The following is a 23,594-nucleotide window of genomic DNA, read 5'->3' as shown; positions in this document are numbered from 1 at the left end:
TGTGCACTTCTTCCCTGCTGAGCTCATTCCCAAATCCTGAAGCAAAGATGGCCCTTGCTACTCTGGGGCCAGGCTTTGAGAACTTTTCTGCAGTAGGTCAGGCTCTGTCCATGCCCTGTACTGGTCCTGCAGCCAGAACAAGCTGCCTTGCTGGTTTGCTCTTCCCCAGGAACTGACTCAAGCAGCAGCAGCTGCAGGCAGAGCAGGGAGGGGCTTTCCTGCTCCTGCAGCACTGCTTGCTCCAGGGCTGTGGGAACAAGTCCAGGGGTTCTGTGTCACTGGAGAAAGCCCCAGTGAACAATCCCAAACCTCAGCAGGCACTGGGGGAGCCCTGACCTGCCCCCATCCTGGCTGTGGCTATTTCTGAGTAATGATGGAGCATTTGCTTTGGGAAAAGAGAATCCCATCCTAACCTACCATTTCCCGTGGATTTTCTGGAGCTTATTCAGCATTTTCTCATGTTGGGAGTTCAGTGAACAAACTGCCCTGCCCTGAGCTGTGTTACTCCAAGGAAGTGGTTCCTCTCCTCTCAGCTGGTTTTGACAGTTGGCAGATGTTTTCCAAAGTGAAAACAGGACCCACATGTCCTTGGAAGCCATAGCAGGATCTACAGAAACATCCCACAAAGAGCCAGAGTAGGATATGGAAGGTCAGGACACACTGAAGAAAATACATGGCTTGTCCAGCACCTCACCTGCAAGGACAGAGCTACAGCAGCCCCTGTTCCAACACTCCTCAGCTCCCACAGGAGACAGGCAGCTTTCCAGCCAGCAGGAGAGAAAGCTGGGGAAGCTGAAAGAGGAAATGAGAACCAAGAGGCTGAAGAAAGCATTTGTAACGAGACATTTATTGATGTGCAAGTCTCTGTTCTGAAGGAGAATCAGCTGCTTCCCCTGGCTGGGCTCCCAGCTGCAGCTCAGCCACAGCCAAGCACTGGCAGATAAAAGGAGTGACCAACACTAGCCACAGTCCCTCTGTGGGGAGCAGGACAGGGCTGGGCTTAGAGATGTGTCCCAGCACAGTGGTCTTTGCCACTGATGTCCCATGTCACTGGGATGCTCAAGAGGGTGTCACTTGTCACCTTTTGTGCTGCATTCTCCATAGGCACAGAAGAGGAGGGAACAGTTAGGACAGATGCTCTAGAAGACCCCAATCTTCCCTGCAGGACTCAGTCCCATTGTTACAGTGAGGATCCATGACAGCCTTCATCCAAACGTATCAGGATGGGGGAGATAAAGCTCAGAACAAACAAATATCTATCTCTTGGGAGCAGACCTTGCACACACTCAGTTGTGTGCTGTCTTTCCAGAGAGAGCTGTAAGGCCACTTCATAAAATCCTGGGATGGTTTGGGTTGGAAAGGACCTTAAAGTGCATCTTATCCCCCTCCCTGCCATGTCCAGGGACACCTTCCATTGTCCCAGGCTGCTCCAAGCCCCAATGTCCAACCTGGCCTTGGGCACTGCCAGGGATCCAGGGCAGCCACAGCTGCTCTGGGCACCCTGTGCCAGGGCCTGCCCACCCTGCCAGGGAGGAATTCCTTCCCAATATCCCATCCAGCCCTGCTCTCTGCCAGTGGGAAAAAACTCATCTTCCAGAGAGGCTGTGCTGAGGGCAGAGACCAAGGCTCTAGGGCAAGGAAAAGGACAGGAGAGTATTTGACTACATGAGATTATATAAAAAAAGTTTCTGTCAGAGTTCTTCATCCAGTAGGGTTTTCTATGATTAATGTTCACAAAAACAAGCACGTGCTGATAAAAATTTGCCTTCATCCATTGGCTGAGCTGCTGTCAGAAGGGTCAGAGCATCCCAGTCTAATCCTGCTCCTGCCATTCTCAGTCAGGAACAGCAGAAAGCTCAGGAGCATGGGGGGGGAGGGAGAACTTGGTGAGCTAAACAAGCTCCCTGAAGGATCAGAGAGCAGAAGAACAAGGAAAGTGTAGGGCTTGGTGTCCTGTGGAAAGGCCCCACAGCTCTGGAGTGACACATTTTTCTGCTTGAGGGGCTGTAGCTGTCAGACTGCAGCAGCAGCCACTGGGACATCAAACCCAGAGCTGAGGGACAGATCAGGGGGGACAGTGGCTGCCCCAACAACCACTGAGCTGCCCTGGCTGGGTGGGCAGCCAAAGGTATCCCCTGGGGAGCATCCAAGGTGATGTGAGCAGGTCCTGGGAAGTGGGACCACAGCAGGGAGAGGCCTGGGAGGGTCAACAGGAGGGTGAGCAAATACTACTGGAACAAGGCTCTAGTTTAATCACACTCCCAGAGACAAGGCTTGCTTCCCTGGGGAACTGGTGGCACATTCAGAGCTTGTTTGCTTCATCAACACAGAGCTTTTAATGAAGATTCCCATGACAGCCCTCCCTGCCCCTGTCCTCCAAGCTTTAACAGGCCACAGAAGGCTTTGAGGGCTCACCTGCAGCAGGGGAGGGGCTGCTTCTACTGTAGCTGCTGCTGCTGCTGCAGGGCTGACTCTGTTCTGCTGCTGGAATTGTCACTTCCACACCTGCCAGAGTCCAGGGTTGTTCTTCTCCTCTTGCAACCCCTGACCCGGGAAGGGCAGGAAGGAAACTCCTGCAGCTCCAGCTGCAGAAAGAGCTGGGATCAAGGCCTGAGGCTGCTGTGTGCCCAGACCCCAGACTTTACAGCCCTCTCCTTGATGCCCTGTGAAGGCTGCCCTAGAACAGAGGCTGGACAGAGCTAAAGAATAAAGCAGGGATTTATTAAAAGGCCTCAATGGATCCACCTTGGGCAGCACAAGAGCCCAGCCAGGGCTACACCCAAGATGAACCAAAATGGTCACAAAATACACAACCGCTCACGGGGTCTCTCACTTTGATAAGTTCTGCTCCATGTGCATATTGCAGTTAATTGTCCAATTACAGCCCCAGCCCATGCAGTCCCATCCTCCTTGTTTTTCTCTCTTCAGCCCACATTGTTTATGCTCTTTGGCCTGAGATATGGATCATTTGTCCTTGGTCCCCAGCTAGAGAAGGAATTGTTTTGTCTCCCTCCTCTGTGAAGAGAGCTTACCATCCCCTAATGTGAAGCTCAGAAGTGCACACTGAAGCAGCACAGAATCTGAAAAACAGAAAAGCTAAAACCTGAGGCATCCCCCTGGCATTAAGCTTTGGGCTCCTTCTAAAGCCTCTTTCTGCCAAGGGCTAATATTTCTTCCCCACTCAATCTTCTTTCCTTTCCTGGACATCTCCAGAGCACGGGGGTGAAAAGCTTTTCCTAAGGTCATCTTCCCTCCCTCCCTAGTGCTGAGTCACCACTGCATTCACCACGAGGACAGACTGTCATCTGCAGAGCCTCAGAAGGATCTTGAAACACACAAATAATCTGGGCCCTTCCACTAACAGTATCAAGGACAGGCTGGCAGGCACAAACAATCCTGTAACTTTCACTGAGGTTTCCCAAAGCTCTAGGCTTGGGATGTGAGGGAATGACTCACTTGTCCAGGTGTTCTATTGTTGCCCTTGTCAGAGAGGTGCTGGCCAAATTCCTGCTACACACAGCACTGTGGTGTTACCCCATGGCTGCAGCACCCAGAGAAGTGGGAGGTGAAACAGGTAACACATGGACCAGGGTCAGGTGAGCCAGGATAGCCCGAGGCTCTCACCCTCATCACCCCTGCTAGCACTGGTGTCACCAGGCACCTGGTGCAGTGCTGGAGTCACCATCCCTGGGAGAGGCCAAAAAACACTGCATGTGGTACTTGCTGGTATGGCTTAGTGGGCACAGTGGTGTTTGGTCAAAGGTTGGACTTGATCTTGGAGATTTTTTTCCAACCTTAATGATTCCCTGAAAGCACATGGGTTGGACAATTCCCTGGGTGAGATGAGCCCGGGCTGGCCCGGCAGGGCAGGGAGCCGGGATGGTGGGGGAGGGAACAGGGCAGGGCATGGACGGCAGGGAGCAGGGATGGCAGGGGAGGGAGCAGGGGTGGCAGGGCAGGGCAGGGAGGGCAGGGAGCAGGGATGGCAGGGGAGGGAGCAGGGGTGGCAGGGCAGAGCAGGGAGCAGGGATGGCAGGGGAGGGAGCCCGGGCTGCCCAGAGCTGTTTACTCAGCTACTGCAAAGCTGCTCATCTTTCTTAGCTCCCCATAAGCCATGAGTGCTAACCCCATTTAGGGGAACGTTCAGGCAGGGCAGGAATTTAGTTCAAGGGATATCAAGCCAGGGTTTAGAGGGTGTTTGATCTACTTTGTGACTGCTGTGGCATCACAAGGAGCACTGCTGGGGGGACACAGGCTCTGCAGAGCAGGGAACTGAGGGAGAACCAACAGCCCCTTTCACAGCTGAGCAGCTGGTGGTGGATTTGGAGAGGGGAGGCTGCATTCAGGCCCCTCTGAACAAGGGACTCCAAATAGTTTCTCAAAGTTGGCAGTTCCTCCTCCATCCCACTGCCAGCCAGAGTGAAGGTGTAAGCAAGTGGATACAACCTGATCCAAGGCAGCCACCACCTCTCTAGAAAAGCATTCCTTCACAGAACTCACACACGTGGGACTTTGCCATCAGCTCAGCCCAAATGACAGAAAGCTTCCAGGACTCTAGGTTTTACCTCCAGAATCTCCTCATGAGGCCAAGGAAGCTTCCTGGGAGCTGGGGCTCTGCATTGCCAGGCTCAGGGGGTACTGCCTGCCCTGCCCTGGGCACAGGGCTCATGCAGGGGCCCCACACACTCACACCCCAGGGCTGCTGTCTGTACAGAGGGAAAGGTCAGGCTTAGTCCCACATCTGCCACCTCAGATCTGAGCTGGAGCTGGAGATGAAGGCGTGGCAGCAGCTCCCCTGTGAGTGAGAGGAGACCCCAAACCATGGTGAGACCCACTGGCTGCCTCTGCTGGCAGAACTCCACAGGCCACAGTGGGGTTTTTATACAAAAACATTTATCCTCACAGGCTTATGTGAGGAGCTGTCCCTGAGAAATCATCCCTGATGCTCCAAGGGCTGGAGCCCCTCTGCTCTGGAGCCAGGCTGGCAGAGCTGGGGCTGCTCCCCTGGAGAGGAGAAGGCTCCAGGGACACCTCAGAGCCCCTTGCAGGGCCTAAAGGGGCTCCAGGAGAGCTGGAGAGGGACTGGGGCCAAGGGATGGAGGGACAGGACACAGGGAATGGCTTCCCACTGCCAGAGGGCAGGGCTGGATGGGATATTGGGAAGGAATTGTTCCCTGTGAGGGTGGGCAGGCCCTGGCACAGGGTGCCTAGAGCAGCTGTGGCTGCCCCTGGATCCCTGGCAGTGCCCAAGGCCAGGCTGGACAGGGCTTGGAGCAGCCTGGGACAGTGGAAGGTGTCCCTGCCCATGGCAGGGGGTGGCACTGGATGGGCTTTGAGGTCTCTTCCAACTCAAACCACTCTGGGATTTTATGAAACACTCCAGACAGAACAGGACAGACCAAGCTGCTGCAGCTGCATCTGTGCAGAAGTTTTGGATGTGATCCCAGCATCAGCACAGGGGAGACTCCTCTTCTCTGCTCCTACAGGACAGGAGGAGCCAGGACTGGGAGCAGCACACAAGTGACACACTCAGAGCTCAGGACAAGGGCTCCAGGCCGTGGACATCTCTCAGGGCACTGAACAGCAGGCAGTGTCCTGCTGCCCTCCTGGTTCATCTCCAGAGCATCAGTACCCAGCTCCTCACTGCACTGCCTATTCCAGCCTGTCCTTTCTCTGGCCTTGGATGGGACTGGATGGACTGGAAATTTCTCAGGGAAGAAGCACAGGCTGTCCAGACAGGTATAAATAAAATGCTGTAGCACTGCACAGAAGTGAGAACTAACACAAACCTCTGCTTCAAAGTGCAAGTGTTTCCCTGGGCTGTGTATCCTGAGTGCTTCTTTCCAGGAAATCTTTCATGGACTCCATGAGAATGGAAAAGCCAAATGCAAGGAAAGCAAGTCTGGTTCCCCCTGAGGAAGCAGCACCTCTCCTGGGGTTAGAGGTATCCCTGGAGACCTCCTGCTGTACTCAAACAGCTACACCCAGTTTTCAGAGCACCCCCACTCTGTATCAGAGCTTTGTTCCAGGGTGGAGCAATGGCTCTTTGGAAAGGATCCTCTTGTCTGTTCCATGTCCTTTGCTGTGGAGCACTTTGTGTAGCTCTGGCTCTGACATCTGTATCCCCTGCATCCAGCAAAAGGTGCTTCAGGAAATCTTCTGGCTCTACCAACCCCTCTTTATCTTAAAAGGTGAAACATTCCCAGCAGGATCAGTGGTCTAGGATGAAAGCAGACAGGTCTGCACCTGTGCAGAGCCCACGCTGTGAGAGGCTGTGCCAGTGCTATGCTGGTGAAAGACCATGGCTGAACTGAAAGGTGAAAATCCTCCCCAAACAAGCAAGAAGGTGCAGAAAGAGACTGAGAAGGAAGGCAGTGCCAGCTGCAGGAGTTGCTAAGTGTGAAGAAAGGAGACAAAAAGCCTTTGTCTGCACTGCACAGTGTTGGATGGCCACCTTATCTGCACCTACATGCTCTCGAGTCCCTTACATAACAACAGCATCTGCAGTGTTCTATCCAGCAGGAGCAAAAATAGAGTTCTGCCTCCGCCTGACATTGCTGCAGTGGGGGTGAGCAGGGGAACAGCCCCTCCCAGCTCCCCTGCCACACTGGGATCCTCCACACTGAACCTTCCCACTGAAATGAGAAGGTGTTTGGTGCCACAAGGTACCTGGCCTTTCAGCTTCCCAGTCAGGGGTTCAAAAAGTGATCACTGAGCTTTCCAAACGACGCAGCAAATTTGTTCAGCCCTTCCAGATGTGCAGCTGCTGCCTGTGGCATCATTCCATGCACACATCTGGGCTGGGAATGCTGAGCACCCAAATGAAAGCTCTGTAGGAAGGATTTGTAGTCTCATTCTTGCTTACTGCAGCTTCCTGTGCTCACCCTAGATACACACCTGCCTAAAAGACAGTGGCTCAGGAAGAATCTGCCTGGGAATCAGGCCCAGCTCCATTTCCCAAGCCACCTGGAAACCAATAATCCACATTTCTGGGCTTCTGGAGAGGGAAGTCAAAGCTTTCTCCCCACAGCACAGCATTGCCAGAGAAGATGAGAAGGACTCACCCAAGTGGACAGTGTTTGACATGTTTCTCCTCCAAGTTCTGCTGCAGGGAACCGCCTGAGGCTCAAGAGAACATTTACAGTCCAAGGAGATGAAATCCTGCACCCAAATTCCTGCACCAGGATCTTTGAGTAGACCTGTGCAGAATGACAGAACAACCCTGGTATTAGAAGATGAGCTGTTTCATCAGCATTGACAAACAGCAGAAATGACACGAGTGTGAAAGGAGGGCTGCTGGCTGTGTGGAAGTGTGGCTGCCTGCAGCACACATGGTGCTGGCTGGGCTGGGCACTGAGCTGCTGACTTCATCACTGACACCTCTGCAGGCACCTTGAAAAGTGTCCTGGAATAAATCTTATTAAAATGACAGCAACATCATTATTTTTGAAGCAGCCTTCTGTGAAGGAAGACTGAGATCAGCCATCAGGCTGGAGGTAGGAAGCTGGGTTTCACCACCTGCCACATTCCTTCAACCCCACTGCCACTCCTGTGTGGAAGAGGTTTTACAGTGACTTCTGTCAGCCAGAGAGAAGTTTGAGAAGAGGATCCATGTTTGCCCCTGGAAGAATTTCCTATCAAGGTCATTGACATAAAAACCAAGAAAAAAAAGAAGGATAAATAAGAGAAACCTGCAACTGTCTATTCCAATAAGCACTTTGTTTGTCTTTTCTGACCAATGAGTAAAGTGCAAACTTAGGAGTTTTGAAGAATGTATAAGAAGCATGCATGCTAAAATAAAAACAGCTTTGAAGCCTTCTGAAAATGGAGTGTTGCTTTGCATTGTCTCTGTCTCAACTACAACACTCCTGCACACCAGGCTGGACACACACACATGTCACGGGCAGCACATGGAGAATGTGCTCTTAATTAGTGGCTCTGTGAGCAGCTAAATGAGAGCTGACACCATCCATTGGGCACCTTCCTCAGAGCGCTCTGCAACCTTTCCAAACTGTGTGAGGGCTCTTTCCCTGCACAGACACCTCCTCCAGACGGGCCTTGTTTGAGATGTTCCAACAAAACAGCCCGGCTGTCCCTGAGAACACGAGGGGAGGGCTGACACCTGAAAATCCCAGCGATGTTTTAGGGATGCACCTGAACGTGTTAGGGATGCATCCCGACGTTTCCGGGGTGCATCCCGATGTTTCAGGGGTGCATCCCGACGTTTCAGGGATGCATCCCGATGTTTCAGGGGTGCATCCCGACGTTTCAGGGATGCATCCCGACGTTTCAGGGGTGGATTCCGACGTTTCAGGGGTGCATCCCGACGTTTCAGAGATGCATCCCGATGTTTCAGGGATGCCCGGGCGGGACGGGCGCTGCGCTGCCGAGGCCCGGGACCGCTCCGCGCTGCCTGCGCTCCCTCTGCCGGCACCAGAGCCCCGGGAACGGCCTCTGGAACGGCCTCTGGCTCCGCCCTCGCCTCCCGAGCAGTGCCCACGGCTCTACAAGGGACAGAGTTTATCCTACAAAGGCTTTTCCACGGGCAGGGTAAGAACCAGCGCAGCACTGTGCTGGAGCAAAGGGGTCAGCTTCCCTCGGGCAAAGCCGCGCCCTGGAGCTCCAGGATGCAACCACTAATTATTGATTGGTACGAACACGGGAATCATTTACTCAAAACGATGTTGGATAAAGCAGCTGGATCCCTGCTGTTTGGAGACAGATTCCTGCTTGTCCCAGCCAAGAGCTGAACAGAGGAGAGGGAGCAGAACACTGTCTCTGCACACAGGATGGAAGCAGACCCAGCGCTCCTCGAGGCACCCGAGCAGCTCTGGGAGCAAAGCCAGCCCTCCACAGGGCACCTGCTGCAGGTAATTCATGTGCTGGTGTTTCCAGAGGCTGATTTTGGAGGGGGCTGCACCAAGAGGTGAGTTCCTGAGAGCAGGAAATGGAGCCCTGGAGTGCAGTGCTAACGACCCCCGGGGCTGAGAGCCGGGGTCTGACACCCCAAAATGGAATCAGTGCATGTGCTCCGTACAGAGGAGCTCCCCAGCCGGGCTGCAGCTCTGCCGGACTGCTCTAACCACCACTAGTGTGCAGTCACGACCGCAGCGACAGACAGCGGAGGCAAAACAGTCTCATGAACACCCGGGACGCTGTCGCCGGGCCAGCGGCACAGGGCAGCTCAGAGGCGGCAGCAAGGAGGCCGCGGCCGGGACAGCTCGCCCCGGTGCGTCCCCCCGTTGCCATGGGAACGGGCCGTACCCGGTGTCCCCGTGTCTCGGCCCCGCCGCTCCGCGGCCCCGGCACGATGGTTCCGCGGGGGGCGGTGACAGCGCGGGGGGAGCACGGCCCCTTTAAGAGCGGCGCCGCCATGATCTGCCTGGTGCTGGGGATCTTCGCCGGCCTCTTCCACAGCGGTACGGAACGGGACGCGACCCCCGGCCGGGGTCTGAGGACCAGGGATCCCCACTCCCCTTGTGCCTCAGGGCCAAGGACCTCCCTTCCCCGGGAGAGACCCCGCGGCTGAAGGCCTGGGCCAGGCCCCCGTGTCCCTGTGCCCTCTGCGGCCAGGACCGCCCTACCCTCCCCTGCGGGAACCTTGGACCCTCTGTGTCCCCACGGCTGAGGGCCTGCGACCCCCCCGTGCCCGCTTGGCTGAAGGCCCAGAGGGGTCCCCTTCCCGCCTCAGACCTGTGCCCTGTCCCTGCAGCCTTCGGCGGGGTCAATGAACGAACCTTCGTGGCCATCAAACCGGACGGGGTCCAGCGGCGCCTGGTCGGGGAGATCATCCGGCGCTTCGAGAGGAAGGGGCTGCAGCTGGTGGGGATGAAGCTGCTGCAGGTGAGCGGCCGGGCCCACCCAGGCTGGGGGTCCCTGGAGTCCAGGAGCCCCTGCAGCCCCCAAGCCTCAGCTGTGCTGGGAACTGCTGGGGGTTCTGCCTGTCATGGGGCCTGTACAGGCTGCAGGTGTCATTCCAGCACCAAATCCTCGCAGCTCAGAGGGGATTTGGCACTGGGAGGGTGATTCCAGCTGTGGGGAGCATGTCTGCCCTTGGCTGTGCCCATACTCCAGGGCTGGCACTGTAAGCTAGCAGCTGGAAACGCCTGTGTCAGGCTCCTGCTGTTTCACTCCTGGAAGTGGGCATCTGTGCAAGAGCTTCATTCTCTTAATTTCCTGCATCGCTGAGGCCCAGCCCTTGCCCCGGTGCCCCGTGTGGCAGCAGACTGAGCTCTGTGCTCTGTGCAGGCCTCGGAGGAGCTGCTGAAGGAACACTACATCGCCCTGCGGGACCGTCCCTTCTACGGCCGCCTGGTGAAGTACATGAGCTCCGGGCCCATCGTGGCCATGGTGAGTGCTGGCCAGGGCCCCTGGAGGAACAGGGACAGTGTGAGCAGCAGTGGCTGCTGGCACAGTGGAAGTAAGGTGATATCTCTCCTCAGAGGGTCCCTTGAAGCTGTACTGAACTGCAGGGATATTTTCTGTTGTAAATTAAATCACAGAACAGTTTGGGTTGGAAGGGACCTTAAAGGTCTTGTTCTACCCCCTGCCATGTCAGGGGCACCTTCCACTAGACCAAGGTTGCTCCAAGCCCCATCCACCCTGGCCTTGAGCACTTCCAGGGGTGGGGAGAAATCCACAGACAATTTGGATTATTTTCCAAAATCAACTTTGGAACAATAATTTGGAGAGACCCTTTGCTGTCTGTCCCCCGTGTGGATCCGGTGGGGGATTCAGAGGGCAGATGTGACCTGCTGGGGCAGCTGTGGAAGCTGATCCTGGTTTTGCTCTCCTGTAGGTCTGGCAGGGCCTGGATGTGGTGAAGACAGTTCGCACCATGATTGGGGAGACCAATCCTGCTGAATCCAGGCCTGGCACCATCCGAGGAGACTTCTGTGTTGAAGTCAGCAAGTGAGAGCTTTGACTTCCTCCCTCAGTGTTTCAGGGCATCCTGTCCAGGCATTCCTGTGCCAGGCCTGCCCGAGCCACATCAGTCTGCATTCTTGGAGCAGAAGTTCTCCCTTTTGTGCTCAGACAGAGCTGAGCTCTGCTTCCCAGGGTTGGCTTTAACAGGAGGAAGAGCCTGGGTTGTGTCTTTCCTTCCTCCTGAGTCCTCTGTTGAAAGCAGGTGGGCTTTGCCTGTTTTCCTCTGCTAATCAGGACTGTCAGGCTGTGAAGAGGAAGGGAGGCTCCCACTCAGTCCTTTTGTGGGAGCAGGTGAATATCTATGGGTGGTGATCTTGGGTGGCCCCAGCCTGGCTCGTGGTGGACACAGCTCTTACTGAACCATCCTGCCTTAGATCTGTTTATTGGTGTCTGATACCAAGCCTGCTTTGGAAGGGGAAAAATCTGGAGGCACAGCTGGAATCACTGACATAAAAAATGCACATCCCAGAGCTACAGCCACTTGCAGCTCCTCCTGTAGTGAACAAAAGGTTCCTCAGCAGAGGAGGGGGGAGTGCTGGGAACTAGCACTGCTGGAAGGATGAGTGGTGTCTGATAGGAGAGGACATTGTGGGGTAGGACTGTCTGCATTGCTTTAATGCAATTGGTCAAAACTGGGAATTTTGCAGGCTGCAGCACCCCTTTCCCACCTTTCCCAGCTTGGTGAGAGCTGCTCCCTTTCTCCTTGCCCACAGGAACGTGATCCACGGCAGTGACTCGGTGGAGAGCGCCCAGCAGGAGATCTCGCTCTGGTTCCGCCCCGAGGAGCTGCCGTGCTGGGAGGACACGGCTGCACACTGGATCTACGAGTGAGCAGCAAGCCCAGGGGAAGCTCATCTTCCTGCTGGGACACAGCACACTTCCATCCATTTCATGGCAGCTGCTGGGGCTGCCTGCAGATCCTCTGTGGGATTCCTCTTCTGCCTGTGGGATCCTGGGAGCTGGGCTGTGTGTGGAACTCTGGTTCAGCTCCTGCCAAGGGGAGCTCTTTGTTTTTTTCTCTCTCTGCTCTAGTAAGTAGTTGGTATTGTTGCTCTGTTTGCTGCAGCATCTTAAATCTCAAGTAGCTCAAGCTGATTAATTGAAGCAAAACTTGGGCTCTTGGCCCATTCCTGGGTGTTCTCATCCCTGCCTGGAGCAGGAGAATGCGTTGTTCTTGCTGCTGGGAGAGGTGCTGGTCACAAGGTGATGGGCTTGACAATTTACCTGCATTTCTAGAAGGCTTTTCACCAAAGGCTCTTAAAGATTTGGGCTGCTGTAGGATAAGGGAGCAAATTCTAATTTTGGAGTTCATTCCAAGACAAGGAATGAAGGATGGGACAATTCTGTCTCCCTTAGTGGGAGCCCTGGGTGCTGGGGCTGGCAAAAGCTCACCCAGTTTCAGACTGGGTGATGAGTGAGTTTGTGGAAGGAAGAGTCTCCAAATGCTGCTAGATGCACAATTCCTCAGGCTCTGCCTCCTGGGCTGTGGCTGCTGGGGGTGGCAGGCAGCTCCTTCAGGCCTGCTCTGCTTCTCTGGATGCTAGACGCACAATTCCTCAGGAATTCCAGGATGCTCTGCCTCCTGGGCTGTGGCTGCTGGGGGTGGCAGGCAGCTCCTTCAGGCCTGCTCTGCTTCTCTGGGGCTGCATGGCCCTGACCCAGCCTGACACAGACTGTCCCTCCGTGGTCACTGATGTGAGGCAGCAGCACTGGGGCAGCCACGGGAGTAGAAGGGGGAGAGGGGGTCAGGGAAGGATTTGTGGATCTGTTGCTCAGGAAGGATTATTTAGGGGAGTATTTAGCTCTCTCTTGTGCAGAGGCTGTGAAGTCTTGGCACTGAGCTCTGGCAAGTGCCAGGATCTTCCTTGTCCCCCTGAGAGTTTGCAGTGGAGCTTTCATGCTGGGAGGGTATCTGGAAACCAGTTTGTAACGGGCTGGACACCACCTGTGAGCTGTCCCTGGGCCACCCAGCACCTCAGAGCTGTGCTGTGTGAGCTCCCTGTGCAGCCTCACCAGAGCAGAAGGACAGGGACAGTGACATGGAGTCCTGCCATGGAACAGGGACACATTTAAACTGAGGGAACAAGATCCCCAGGGCTTTCCTGTGTGCAGGATGAGTTTGACCTGTGCCCTAAGAGCCTATCCCTCTGGGTGCTCAGCTGTGTAGGTGCTGGGGAATGAGGGCAGCTCTGGGGGAGCAGAGTGAAGTCACCCCCACTCCTGCTCCCTGCTGGCCCCAGAGTGGTGGGGCTGAGCAGGACAGGGGTGGGAGGTGCCCCTCCAGTGAGTGGGGCTGTCCAGCTGCCTCAGCCAGGGCTCCTCCTGCCTTGGGGCCTTCTCCAAGCACCTATGTCCAGCTCTAAATACCTGACAGATGCCATTTGTTTCTGAAACTTGTCCACTTGGCTGAACTTGGGAGTCTGGCTGCAGCAGGGCTGCAAGAGAAGGCAATGGTGAAGACCAAGGTGTGAAGCCAGTGGGAGGAAGGCCACGTTGGTTGTTTAACAGATGCACTGAGAGAAGCTGTTGGCACCAAGAGCTGCCAGCTCTGACACAGGAAAACTCTGCCCAAATAGCTGAGCTTCATCTCCTGCCATTGCCTCTTCCTGAACAATCTCTCTTTTCCCTGTCTACATGGATGAGATTGAAGATGCCTCCCAATTTCAAAGTGCACTGAACTCCAGTCAGATACAGGACCTGACTCACTGAGCCACAGTCCCAGGCCATTCCTCTCCCCTGTGTGTGTGTAGGTTTGGTGTCTGCCATGACCTCGTGCCACTCTGGGGCACAATGGAGCAGCAGCTGCAGGGAAAGGGCCCCCAGAGACACTGCTGGGAGCAGGTACAGGAGCTGAGCTGTGGCTGGTGGTCCTCGAGCCCCTGGGGACTTTTAATTGCTTTGCATGTTGGTTTCTGCTGCTTCTCCTCTGTCCAAGACTGTGTTAAACTGTAACAATAAACGTAGAAGCTGTCTGTTGTTCCTCGTGGGGCCCCTGAAGGCAGGAGGCTGCAGGTGCTTGTCAAAACTAGCCTGGGCAGCAGCATGGAGGGGAGGTTTTGGGTGCAGCAGTTGTGTGTGAGAGCTGGAGGAGGTGAAGGCAGCAGAGATGCCCTTGTCTCTGCCCTGTGCAGGGCTCTTGTGCTTCCCACTGAAGCAGAAGTCTGGCTGGGGGGATGTTCAGTGGAGCCAGGCTGCTGCTGCAGCACCACACACTGACGGCAGTAGAAACAGCAGGGTCTGTGCTCCTGCAGGACTCACAAAATCCCAGAATAGCAGGGGTTGGAAAGGACCTCTGGAGATCATTCAGTTCCCTGTCAGAGCAGGGTCACGTGGAGCAGCCACCAGAGGAATGTGTCCAGGTGGGTTTGGAACGTTTCCAGAGCAGGACATTCCACGCCCTCCCTGGGCACCTGCTCCTGTGCTTTGCCACCTCAGTGTAAAGAAATTCTTCCTTATGTTGAGGGGGGACTTCCTGTGTTTTACTTTCTGGCCATTGCTCGTCCTGCTGTTGCTGGGTCCCACTGGAAGAGCCCTGCCCCATCCTCTTGGCTGGGTGCCAGCCCCATGTCAGAGCCTGGTTTCTGCTCCTGGGGCTTTTCCCTGGATTGCCAGCAGTGCATTTGCTAAGGACTTAGGTCTGAGCTGGTGCTGTGAGCCAAACACAAACACAGAGCATTTGAAAATGAAAGAGGATTAAAAATTTAATGGGATGGGAAATGGCTTTCGACCCGTTCTCTCCACAGTTTTGCTCCATGTTCTCTCTTTTGACCTGTTCCTCCATAGTTCAGCTCCCAGCCCCATGAGTGGGAACACAGCTCCAGCCCCAGTGCAGAGCAGGACAATCCCCTCCCTCATCCAGGCTGTACCAGGGTAGAGTCAGCTCTTGGCTGCCCCCAGCTGAGATGGGCCTCAGCCCTGGGTGTCCCTGGGTGTCCCTGTCTGTCCCTGGGTGCAGGGAGGGACAGAGCAGGCCCAGGCTCTGCTCCAGGCCCAGCAATGGCACCAGAGCCACGGGCAGGGACTGAGCCCAGGAAGTCCCAAATGAACACCAAAAACTTCCTTGTAGACTGGAACAGGCTGCCCGGAGAGGGAGTGGAGTGTCTGTTACTGGAGTTGTTTCAGAACTGTCTGGACACAGCCCTGAGCAGGCAGCTGGGCCCAGGTGAGCCACTGTGGGCCCTCGCAGCCTGAAGCATTCTGTGACTGGGAATCGGTGCCTGAGCCTCTCCCAAATGGGAATTAAGCAGATGAAGCAGGACCTTCCCCCTGTGAGCCCACACGGCTGTGCCTGCTGCCTGCGTTGTCTCTCAAGGGGTTTTCAGCAACTCCCTAAAGAACCTCCAGGATTTTAACACTGAAGTAGGACTGACAGGCTTGTAGGATGCAGGGTCTTCTTCCTTAAGTCTGCTTGAGAACTCGGACATTTAGCACCTTCCACTCAGAGACTGTCCAGACTCCCTAAACCCTGAAAAACAATGGAGAGGTCCCAGATGGCATCAGTCAGCGCCCCGGGATGGATCCGCCGTGTCCCGTCCAGCTGGAGCATCCTAACAGCTTCAGGGCTGCTGGGAGTCTGTCATCTCCAGTCGCGGTCTTCCAGCACAGGCCTGCAGCCATGCCCACGCGAGCCACTACAGCTACAGATGTATGAGATTACTCTGCTGTCCCTTATCGTTACACACATTCCCTACGTTGCATTTCATTCTATGGAAGGAACCTGAGCTTGCTTAAGGGACACGAGGGGCAGGACGAACGCAGCTTCCTGGAGGCTTCACACCACTGATTCCTATGAGGCTCCACCGAACGCTGCTGGGTGAGTGAAGCGGGCTCGGGCAGCCCCCGCGGGCGCTCCCTCAGGGACCGCCGCCATCTTCCCGCCCCTCCCGCCGCCGCGCGCGGGCCGCCGGGACGGGGCGGTGCCGGCACCGGGGATTGGCCCGCCGCGATCACGTGGTCGGGGGCAGCCGTCCGCGAGCCTTTCCCGCGAGGTGTGGCCGCGGCGGCGGCCGCTGATTGGTCGTAGTGCGAGGCGTGGCCGCTGGAATCATCGCTGATTGGTCGTGGCGCGCGCGGCCCGGCGTGAGGGCAGCACCGCCCACGTGACGCGGGCGCGGGGCCGGAGCGGGCCCGGAGCGGCGGCTGCGTCCCGCCGGCGGTGAGTGAGGGAGGGAGAGAGGGAGAGAGGGCGGGCGGACCCGGCACCGGCACCACGGCCTCGGGCTTCCCCTCCGCCCCGCGCTCCCTCCGGCGAAGCTGCCTCCCCGGGCCCCGCTCAGCCCCGGCCCCGGCTCGGCCCCCGCCGGGGCCGCTGTCCCAGAAACGGCGGTGAGCGGTGAGCGGGCCCCCGTGCAGCGGGAGATCGGGCGGCCGGAGCGCAGCCCCGGCCCGGGAGGTGCAGCCCCGGCTCCTTGTTCGTGCCCAGGGCTCCTGCGCCGCGTCAAATCCGATCTGGCGGGCTCGTTTTGTTTCCCCGGCAGCTGGATTTCCTTCAGCCCTTACAAACGGAGCGGTGTGGTGTGAGGAGAGAGAGCTGCAACGGAGCTGGAGGGATAGTGAGGAACTTCCACTGTTGGAGGGAAGACTGGTACAAGGATTGACTTCTTTCTTTCTCTCCTTTTTCTCTCTAATGATTGCAGCAAGCACCCGCAGCACGGCCCTTTGTCACTTGCCGGGAAAACTCCAAAAGCAAAGCACTTGTTCTGCTGCCGACATCCCCGGTTAGCCGTGGTGAAATCCAGCAGTGCAGCCCCACAGAGCTTTCCTAATGCGATAGGAACGATGCCGTGAGGCCTGGTGAGGCTTGGCCATAGCCATGACAGAGCCGCACAGGGTCTCGTTCACCACTCTGCACGGGCCCCTGAGCAGCAGCTTCCTGAAGAGGTCTCGGAAGGACGAGGGAGAGCAGCCCCCGGAGGCGGAGCCGGCGGCCACGGCTGTGCGCATCACTCTGACCCTCTTCGAGCCCGACCACAAACGCTGCCCCGAGTTCTTCTACCCTGATCTCCTCAAGAGCTGTCGGGGGAAAGTAAAAGGAGGTTCTTCAGGTGACAAGGTGAGTGTCTCTGGGGGTCTGTGGGGATCTGTGCTGGAGCTGAAGGTCTCAAGGGCTGTCTCAGCATCACTGTTGTGAGAGCTGGGTCTGTCTTTGCTGTGAGGTGCTGCGAGGTGGGAGGAAGGTGGGTGAACATCCTGCAGGCAGGAAAACTGACCCGCAGCTGGGCTGCTTGTTTTCAGGCCATGCTGTGGCACTCTTTTGCCCTGGCTGGGATTTGGTGTTGGGAGGTGTTGTGCTGGTGGCAGGTGTGGGATGTGATGCTCGTTCAGTTTGGAATGGCTGGATCTAAAGCGAGTTTTGGTACCTGGGCAGCTGGCAGTGACAAGGAGCTGATTTCCAAAGAGCACGAAAAGAGACAGGAATGAAAACTCCTGTAGCATCTAAAGTTTGAGTTAGGAGTGTTTGTCTATGAAAAGAAACTTACTGGACTCTGTTCCTTTTACTGTTTGCTTCAGGACTGTGAGCAGTCCGTTGATGTTTTATGACCCTTATTTTTTTAGGCGTTTTTTTGAAGGTTGTGAGAAGCAGAGGCAGGTACAAAACTAGCTGGGAGAGCACCCAAACCACAGAGATGCTGTCAGAATCCCAGCATAGTTTGGCTTGGAAAAGACCTTAAAGCCCAGCCCAGCCCAGGAGGGTTTCTGGGTGCTCACAGCCAGGGCAGGTCCAGCTGTCACCCACCAACAGCCCAAATCCTTCTCCCAGGGCTGCTCTAAATCCCTTCATCTCCCAGCCTGGACTGATCCTGCAGTTCCAGGTGCAGCTCCAGCATTTGGCTTGTTTGAACCTTATGAGGTTCCCATGGTCCCAGCTCTCCAGCCTTCCCAGGTCCCTCTGGATAGCCTCCCATCCCTCAGGTGTGTCAACCACACCACACAGCTGGGTGGCATCCCCAGACATTCTGAGAGTGCCCTGATCCCAATGTCTGTGTCACTGATGAAGATGTTGATCCACACTGTCCTAAAGGTGGATTTATCTGAGCTTCTGCCCAGGTGCTCCAGTCAGGATGGGTTTAATTCCTGCAGTTTTGGTGGCGGTGTGGCAGGATTGACTGTCATGGCTTTATCCCTTTTGTTTCTGCAGAAGAAAGACCCAGCTGATCCCTTCAATGATGAGGAAAGAGAAAGGCATAAAGTGGAGGCTCTTGCTAGGAAGTTCGAAGAAAAATATGTAAGTGTTTCTTCTTTACATTGTGTTATTCTTTGGGCTGGGCAGTGCTGTTCAGGTCTCAGGCAGTGCTTTTAATGCTCACTGGCTCTCAAGTTCCTCTTCTCCCCCAGTCCTTTATCCTGGCTGCCATGTGCTGGTTTTTATGTTCTTTTTCTGTCTCAGGGCTGCAAAAATAGTTCAGATTCATTCTTAAATCAGATGAATCTGATTAAAGGAAATTACAGGAACTAAAGTGAGCAGCAAATCACTTACTGTGATTGATAAAATTGAGTTTTCCTTAAGCAAAAATGAATTCCTAGACCTTGTTGCTGTGGCAGGATGGAATGTTCCAAGTCTCTGAGCATGGGGCTGTGATGAGTCCACTGCCCTCAGGACACTGCTGCATGGATCTCTCTTACCTGTTCCTTTCTGTTCTTCCTTTTGTGTTATTTCTGTGGTTGGCAGTAAAACCACACCGTGGTTTTGATACCCTTTGGCACATTGGGTAGCAAGTTGTGTGTTTTTTTGTGACACAGATTTTGCCCATGGGTCACCTTGACACACTGTGTGTGTTTGATGTCTGTAGCACTGAGTCTGTACCTGCTGGAGCACTTAGGGAAGAGAGCCCTGGCAGGAATGTTGAAGGGATGCAGAGCCAGTTCAGCGTGGAGCCTGGCTGGCAGATTTTCATTTGGCTGCACTGTTTTGTTTCTGTATCACAAGGCTTAAAACTGGATTTACCACACCCTGGGAGTGCAGTGTGACGGGAGCCAGCCCTGGTTTGGTTCTGCTGTAGCTTTTCTGTCCTGGAGCCAGTGTTGCTGTCCTGTGGCAGGGTGTCTCTGTGGTGCTGGGAAAGAAAAGTGATCACAGTGTCCGTGTTTCCTTGTTCAGGGTGGCAAGAGGCGCAGGAAGGACCGGATTCAGGACTTGATTGATATGGGGTATGGCTATGATGAGTCCGACTCCTTCATCGACAACTCGGAAGCTGTGAGTGCTGGGGCTGTGGGTGGCTAAAGGTGGCTGCCTGGGAGTGAACCTGCTCTGGGAGTGAGCCACGAGGCTGCCAGGGCCAGGGACTGAGAGCTTCTGGGGCAGCTGTGTGGCAGGAGATGCTGGTAGGCATTCCAGTGTGTTCCTGGGGGAGCACAACCTCCTCAGACTCCTGACCAGGGACAGGACTTGGGGAAATGGCTGGAGCTGAGGCAGGGGGCTTTAGGTGGGATATCAGGAAAAGGTTCTTCCCCCAGGGAATGGTTAGGTACTGGAACAGCTTTCTCAGGGAAGCAGCCACAGCACCAAGCCTGTGTGAGCTCCAGAGCTCTCAGGGATGCACAGTTGGGATTGTTGGGGTGTCTGTGCAGGGCCAGGAGCTGGACTCGATCTGATGGGTCCCTTCCAACTCAGCATGTTTTGTGATTCCATGAATCCCACTGCATCTTCCAAGCAGCTGAGCTATGGAATGAAGTAACCGAGGTCCCAGTGCCAATGAATGTTCTCTGTTGTTTCCAGTATGATGAGCTGGTTCCTGCCTCTCTCACTACCAAGTATGGAGGGTTTTACATCAACTCAGGAACGCTGCAGTTCCGGCAGGCCTCTGAGTCTGAGGATGACTATGTCAAAGAGAAGAAGAAGAAGTGTCCCAAGGTCAGGAAGGCACCTTTCTCAATTATTCCCTCTGTTACAGCTCAGAGCTTGCTGCATGAAAGTGTGTTAACATTCAGAGTGGGAGGGATTTGTGACTTGGTATGGACAGAATAGGGATAGGCACTTGAAATCCCATTGTATCCTAAAATTTCTTAGTAAAATAAAGCATGTCTGGCATGGATAAGACTCTGCTGGGGTTACCTGGTTCCCAGAGCAGAGGTGGCAGCAGCTCCCTGTCACCCTGGAAGTCACAGCATTATGGGGATGCTGTCAAATGCTGAAGGCAACACGTGCCAGAACCATGGTGAGGGATGTAGGGGGTTGGGTCAATGAGTCCTGTGTTTTCACATGCCTGGGAGAGGTTCCAAAGTGGCTCTGGGAGTGCTGGTAATGTGGGAAACTCTTTGATTGTGACTCGTTTTTAACCCTCTGCAGAAGCGGAAGTTGAAAGATGGGGGTGAAAAAATAAAGAAGAAGAAGAAAGATGATTCTTATGACAAGGAAAAGAAATCAAAGAAGTCCAAGTTTCCAAAAGCTGGGTAAGCAGTGGGGGAGGGACACCTTGTGTCAGGTTCCAGGTGGCTGCAGTAGGAGGCTGCTGCAGTGTGGGGTGCTCGAATGCACGTTGCAAACACCAGCACGTTTTCCAAACCCCTGTTGTTTCCCAAGTGGGAAAGAAAGGCAAGGGATGATCAGGAAAGGAGCACAGCTCCACAGCAGCACTGTGTGAGCAGAGAGGGGCACAGCTGGCTGCAGGAGTGGTGGTTTTGGAGCTCTGTTTAGGCACTGATAGTGGGAAAAGATCTGGAGAGGAGAAAGACAACAACTGTTGGGACGAAGGTGTGGGAGGAAAGGCAGGTGGGAAGGGCTTGGGGCTGTAGAGTGTGGGGCTGGCAGGGAGGGACAGGTTACAAGGCAGGCTGTTACTGCTCTCTCGGGGCAGTCCTTTGTACTCCTGCCCAAAGTATTTCTTGGATGAGTGCTCAGCTCTTTTATAGCTTTTGGGCTGTAAAATGGACTGCTTCTTCTTTTTGTCCTGAGTCATCTTGTGCTGTAGCTCTGTACTTGCTTTGGTCTGCCTGGCCTGTCACTTTCAGTATCTATATCTGTTGCTTTTCATTAATTTCCTATATTTTCCTCCTCAGTTTTTCCTTCTTCCTTTAACTATTCTTTGTAATTTATTTTTTCCTGCATGGATCTGCTTTTGGGCAGCAGCAGCCCATGTGTCTGACTTGGTATCATCAGTGTGTGATTCCTTCAAAGTGAGCAAGGAAAGGAATTTGCTCTCCTGGTTTTAACAGGGCAGAAAGCTTCACACTAACCTGTCCTGCCTCAGTTCCTCTGTACTAATTGTGCATTTCCCAACCTTCCTTGCTGGAATAACAATAATTTCATGTAGCTAAATGAAAGCAGAGCTCTGTGGAGGTGGTTTAAGCCTTAGCACCACTCTGCAGTGAGTCAGGACAGCCTTTTCTGAGCTGAGATGAACAGCCAGAACCCTAAGACTTTTAGAAGCTGTAAAATACCTTTTCTACTGTAATTGGTTAAGGAGCTAAGACTTTCCAGGGAATTGTGCCTGGAGTGAACTGGGGGAGAAGGGCCCCTCTCTGCTCCTTGATCTTGTATTCAGTTCCCTTTCCCCCTCTACGCTTTGTTTGCAGCTTCACAGCATTAAATGCAAGTAAGGAGAAGAAGAAGAAGAAATACTCTGGAGCTCTCAGTGTCAAGGAGATGCTGAAGAAGTTCCAGAAGGAGAAGGATGCTCAGAAGAAAAAAGATGAAGAGCAGAAAGTGGTGACTCCTTCCCCAGCAGACCCTGCAGCCCCACGGGAGGCAGAGGCCATGGCTGACCCTCTGCTGTCCCTCTTTGGCCACGCCAGTGACAGTGACCTGCTCCAGGCAGCCTCAGCCATGGACTCCTTGAGCGAGCTGGACCTGGAGCGGCTCCTCAGCGAGTCCCCTGAGGGCAGCCCCTTCCCTGAGGTGGAGGATGGCAGTGACCCTGGCTTAGAGCAGGAGTTCAAGCAGCCACCATCCCTCCCAGAAGGGCTGCCAGCCCCCCTGGAGAAGAGGATCAAGGAACTGGCTCAGGTACAGCAGATCCTGGGGGCAGTGGGGCTGGTAGGGGGTCCAGCTCTGCTGGGAGGGTGTGTGTGACAGGAGGGGCACAGCTCTGCTAGCTGTGTGTGACAGGAGGGGCACAGCTCTGCTGGCTGTGTGTGGCAGCACCCAGGGACAGAGCACATTCCAGTGGGGGAGTTCCTCAGATCCCCTGGGATCACATCTTTGTGTCACTCAGTTCCTGTAAGTGATTTTCTTGAAGGTCCAGATGTCAAGTGATGTCCAAGTGCTGGACCTTGTCAGGTACTGAATGTAAACTTGAGATCACACCTGATCAGGGTTCCTTCTTTACCCCTCTTGGAAAAGTATGGTCCTGATGCCAACAGTAATTTCCAAAGTCAGTTTGACATGAATGAACTGAAATGTGGATTACTGAGGCTGGGGGGCTGGTTTGTGCTGGGATAGAGGTAATTCCCTCCACAGTGGCTGTTTTGGGGCAGATTTGAATTGTGCTGTAAAGAGAGCTGATAACCCAGGGATGTTTTGTTACTGTTGAGCAGGGAGTGCTCACCCAGTGCCAAGGCCTTTGCTGCTCCCACCCCACAGTGCCAGCGAGGGGCCTGGGGGCAGGAGGAGCTGGGAGGGGACAGCCAGGACAGCTGATCCCAACAGGGATATCCCAGCCCATGGGGGTTTGCTCAGCATATAAAGCTGGGAGAAGAAGGAAGAGGGGGATGCTTGGAGTGATGGCATTTGTTTTCCCACATGGTATATGTGATGGAGCCCTGCTGTCCTGGGGATGGCTCAACACCTGCCTGTCCATGGGAAATGGGGAATGAATTCCTTGTTTGGCTTTGCTTGTATGGCTTTTGCTTTCTGTTACACTGCCTTGCCTCGGCCCAAGGGTTTTCTCACTTTTACCCTTGTGATTTCCTGCCCCATCCCACCTGGCTGAGGCAGCAGCAGCTGTGTGGGGCTGAGTTGCAGCCTGGGGCTAAACCATGACAAGGACAAATGCCACCATAATGTTTTTAAAGTGCTGTGCTGGTCAGGACACTGAAGGGGTGCGCAGTGTTGTGTGTGTAAAATAAGAGGGTGCAGCTGGAAAGTTCTACAGTTCTACACTGGGAGAAGGCCTGGAAAGCCCTGTAGATGGGGCTTGAGGATTTGCTAGAACCATTTCCATGTCACAGGCAGATCCCTTGCTGAAGCTTGGGTACCACTGGAGCTGCACCATTTTGGCAATTTGAGTCCTTCAGCCATTTTTGACATCTGGTTTTTTGGTTCCCATTTAGGGAGTAATGCAGTACTTTGCTCTAACAAGGTAGAAAATGGCTATGTATCTCTCTCTACAAGGCCTTTTAAGGATAAACTGTCCAATTAAGAAATGACACCTCAATTATTTTTACTTTTAACGCAATAACCAACCACCCATGGCCTGCAATGTGGACTTTTTATCCAATTACACAAAACCACCCAAACCCATGGAGAAGAAGGTGAAGAAGAAGGACCAGCCTCTGCCCTAAAACCTCCATCTTGCCTTATATATTTTACTATAGTCTAAAACCTTAAACTCTGAGTTTCCCAGCCTGTGATATCACACAGTTCTGTCAAACTCCACACCCACAATCCCAGTTCTGTCATTCCATTTTGGAAGCCTTCTCCACGGCCTCAGGTCAAATGCAGTGTTCTCTTGGGGGTCAGTGCCTGGCAGCACAGAAAGTCTGAAATTCTCAGCAGCCAGGGTTCCAACAAG

The 23,594-nt window shown here is 54.5% G+C and overlaps 2 protein-coding genes across 11 annotated transcripts in view; both read left to right on the top strand.

Annotated features, from left to right (window-relative positions):
• Positions 1 to 9,311: 9,311 nt before the first annotated feature.
• NME3 (NME/NM23 nucleoside diphosphate kinase 3) lies at positions 9,312 to 12,446 on the top strand. The gene is made up of 5 exons (XM_041406963.1): positions 9,312 to 9,419; positions 9,713 to 9,843; positions 10,249 to 10,350; positions 10,799 to 10,911; positions 11,640 to 12,446. The coding sequence occupies exons 1-5, from the start codon at positions 9,374 to 9,376 to the stop codon at positions 11,755 to 11,757; spliced, it is 510 nt and encodes a 169-aa protein (XP_041262897.1). The 5' UTR covers positions 9,312 to 9,373; the 3' UTR covers positions 11,758 to 12,446.
• A 3,564-nt stretch (positions 12,447 to 16,010) lies between these two features.
• Positions 16,011 to 23,594, top strand: part of UBN1 (ubinuclein 1) — a 33,366-nt gene continuing 25,782 nt past the window's right edge. For all 10 annotated transcript variants that reach the window (XR_005952552.1, XR_005952548.1, XR_005952557.1 and 7 more), the window contains exons 1-7: positions 16,011 to 16,081; positions 16,563 to 16,978; positions 18,065 to 18,151; positions 19,025 to 19,120; positions 19,643 to 19,777; positions 20,213 to 20,316; positions 21,439 to 21,868. Coding sequence is in view for 5 of the 10 variants with exons in the window: in XM_041403362.1 (XP_041259296.1) it covers positions 16,739 to 16,978; positions 18,065 to 18,151; positions 19,025 to 19,120; positions 19,643 to 19,777; positions 20,213 to 20,316; positions 21,439 to 21,868 (1,092 nt within the window). In the remaining 5 variants the exon portion in view is untranslated. The remainder of the gene's footprint in view (positions 16,082 to 16,562; positions 16,979 to 18,064; positions 18,152 to 19,024; positions 19,121 to 19,642; positions 19,778 to 20,212; positions 20,317 to 21,438; positions 21,869 to 23,594) is intronic.

The sequence above is a fragment of the Onychostruthus taczanowskii genome, unplaced genomic scaffold (genome assembly GCF_017590055.1).
Source record: "Onychostruthus taczanowskii isolate IOZ18803 unplaced genomic scaffold, ASM1759005v1 scaffold10, whole genome shotgun sequence".
NCBI classification, from domain to species: domain Eukaryota; kingdom Metazoa; phylum Chordata; class Aves; order Passeriformes; family Passeridae; genus Onychostruthus; species Onychostruthus taczanowskii.
This window is presented reverse-complemented; position numbering and strand designations above follow the sequence as displayed.

Excerpts from the sequence above, each read along its gene's own strand:
- NME3 (XM_041406963.1), top strand. The coding sequence starts at position 9,374 with ATGATCTGCCTGGTGCTGGGGATCTTCGCCGGCCTCTTCCACAGCG. Across the intron at positions 9,420-9,712 it reads CGCCGGCCTCTTCCACAGCG|CCTTCGGCGGGGTCAATGAA; the intron begins GTACGGAACGGG and ends CTGTCCCTGCAG. Across the intron at positions 10,912-11,639 it reads TTCTGTGTTGAAGTCAGCAA|GAACGTGATCCACGGCAGTG; the intron begins GTGAGAGCTTTG and ends CCTTGCCCACAG.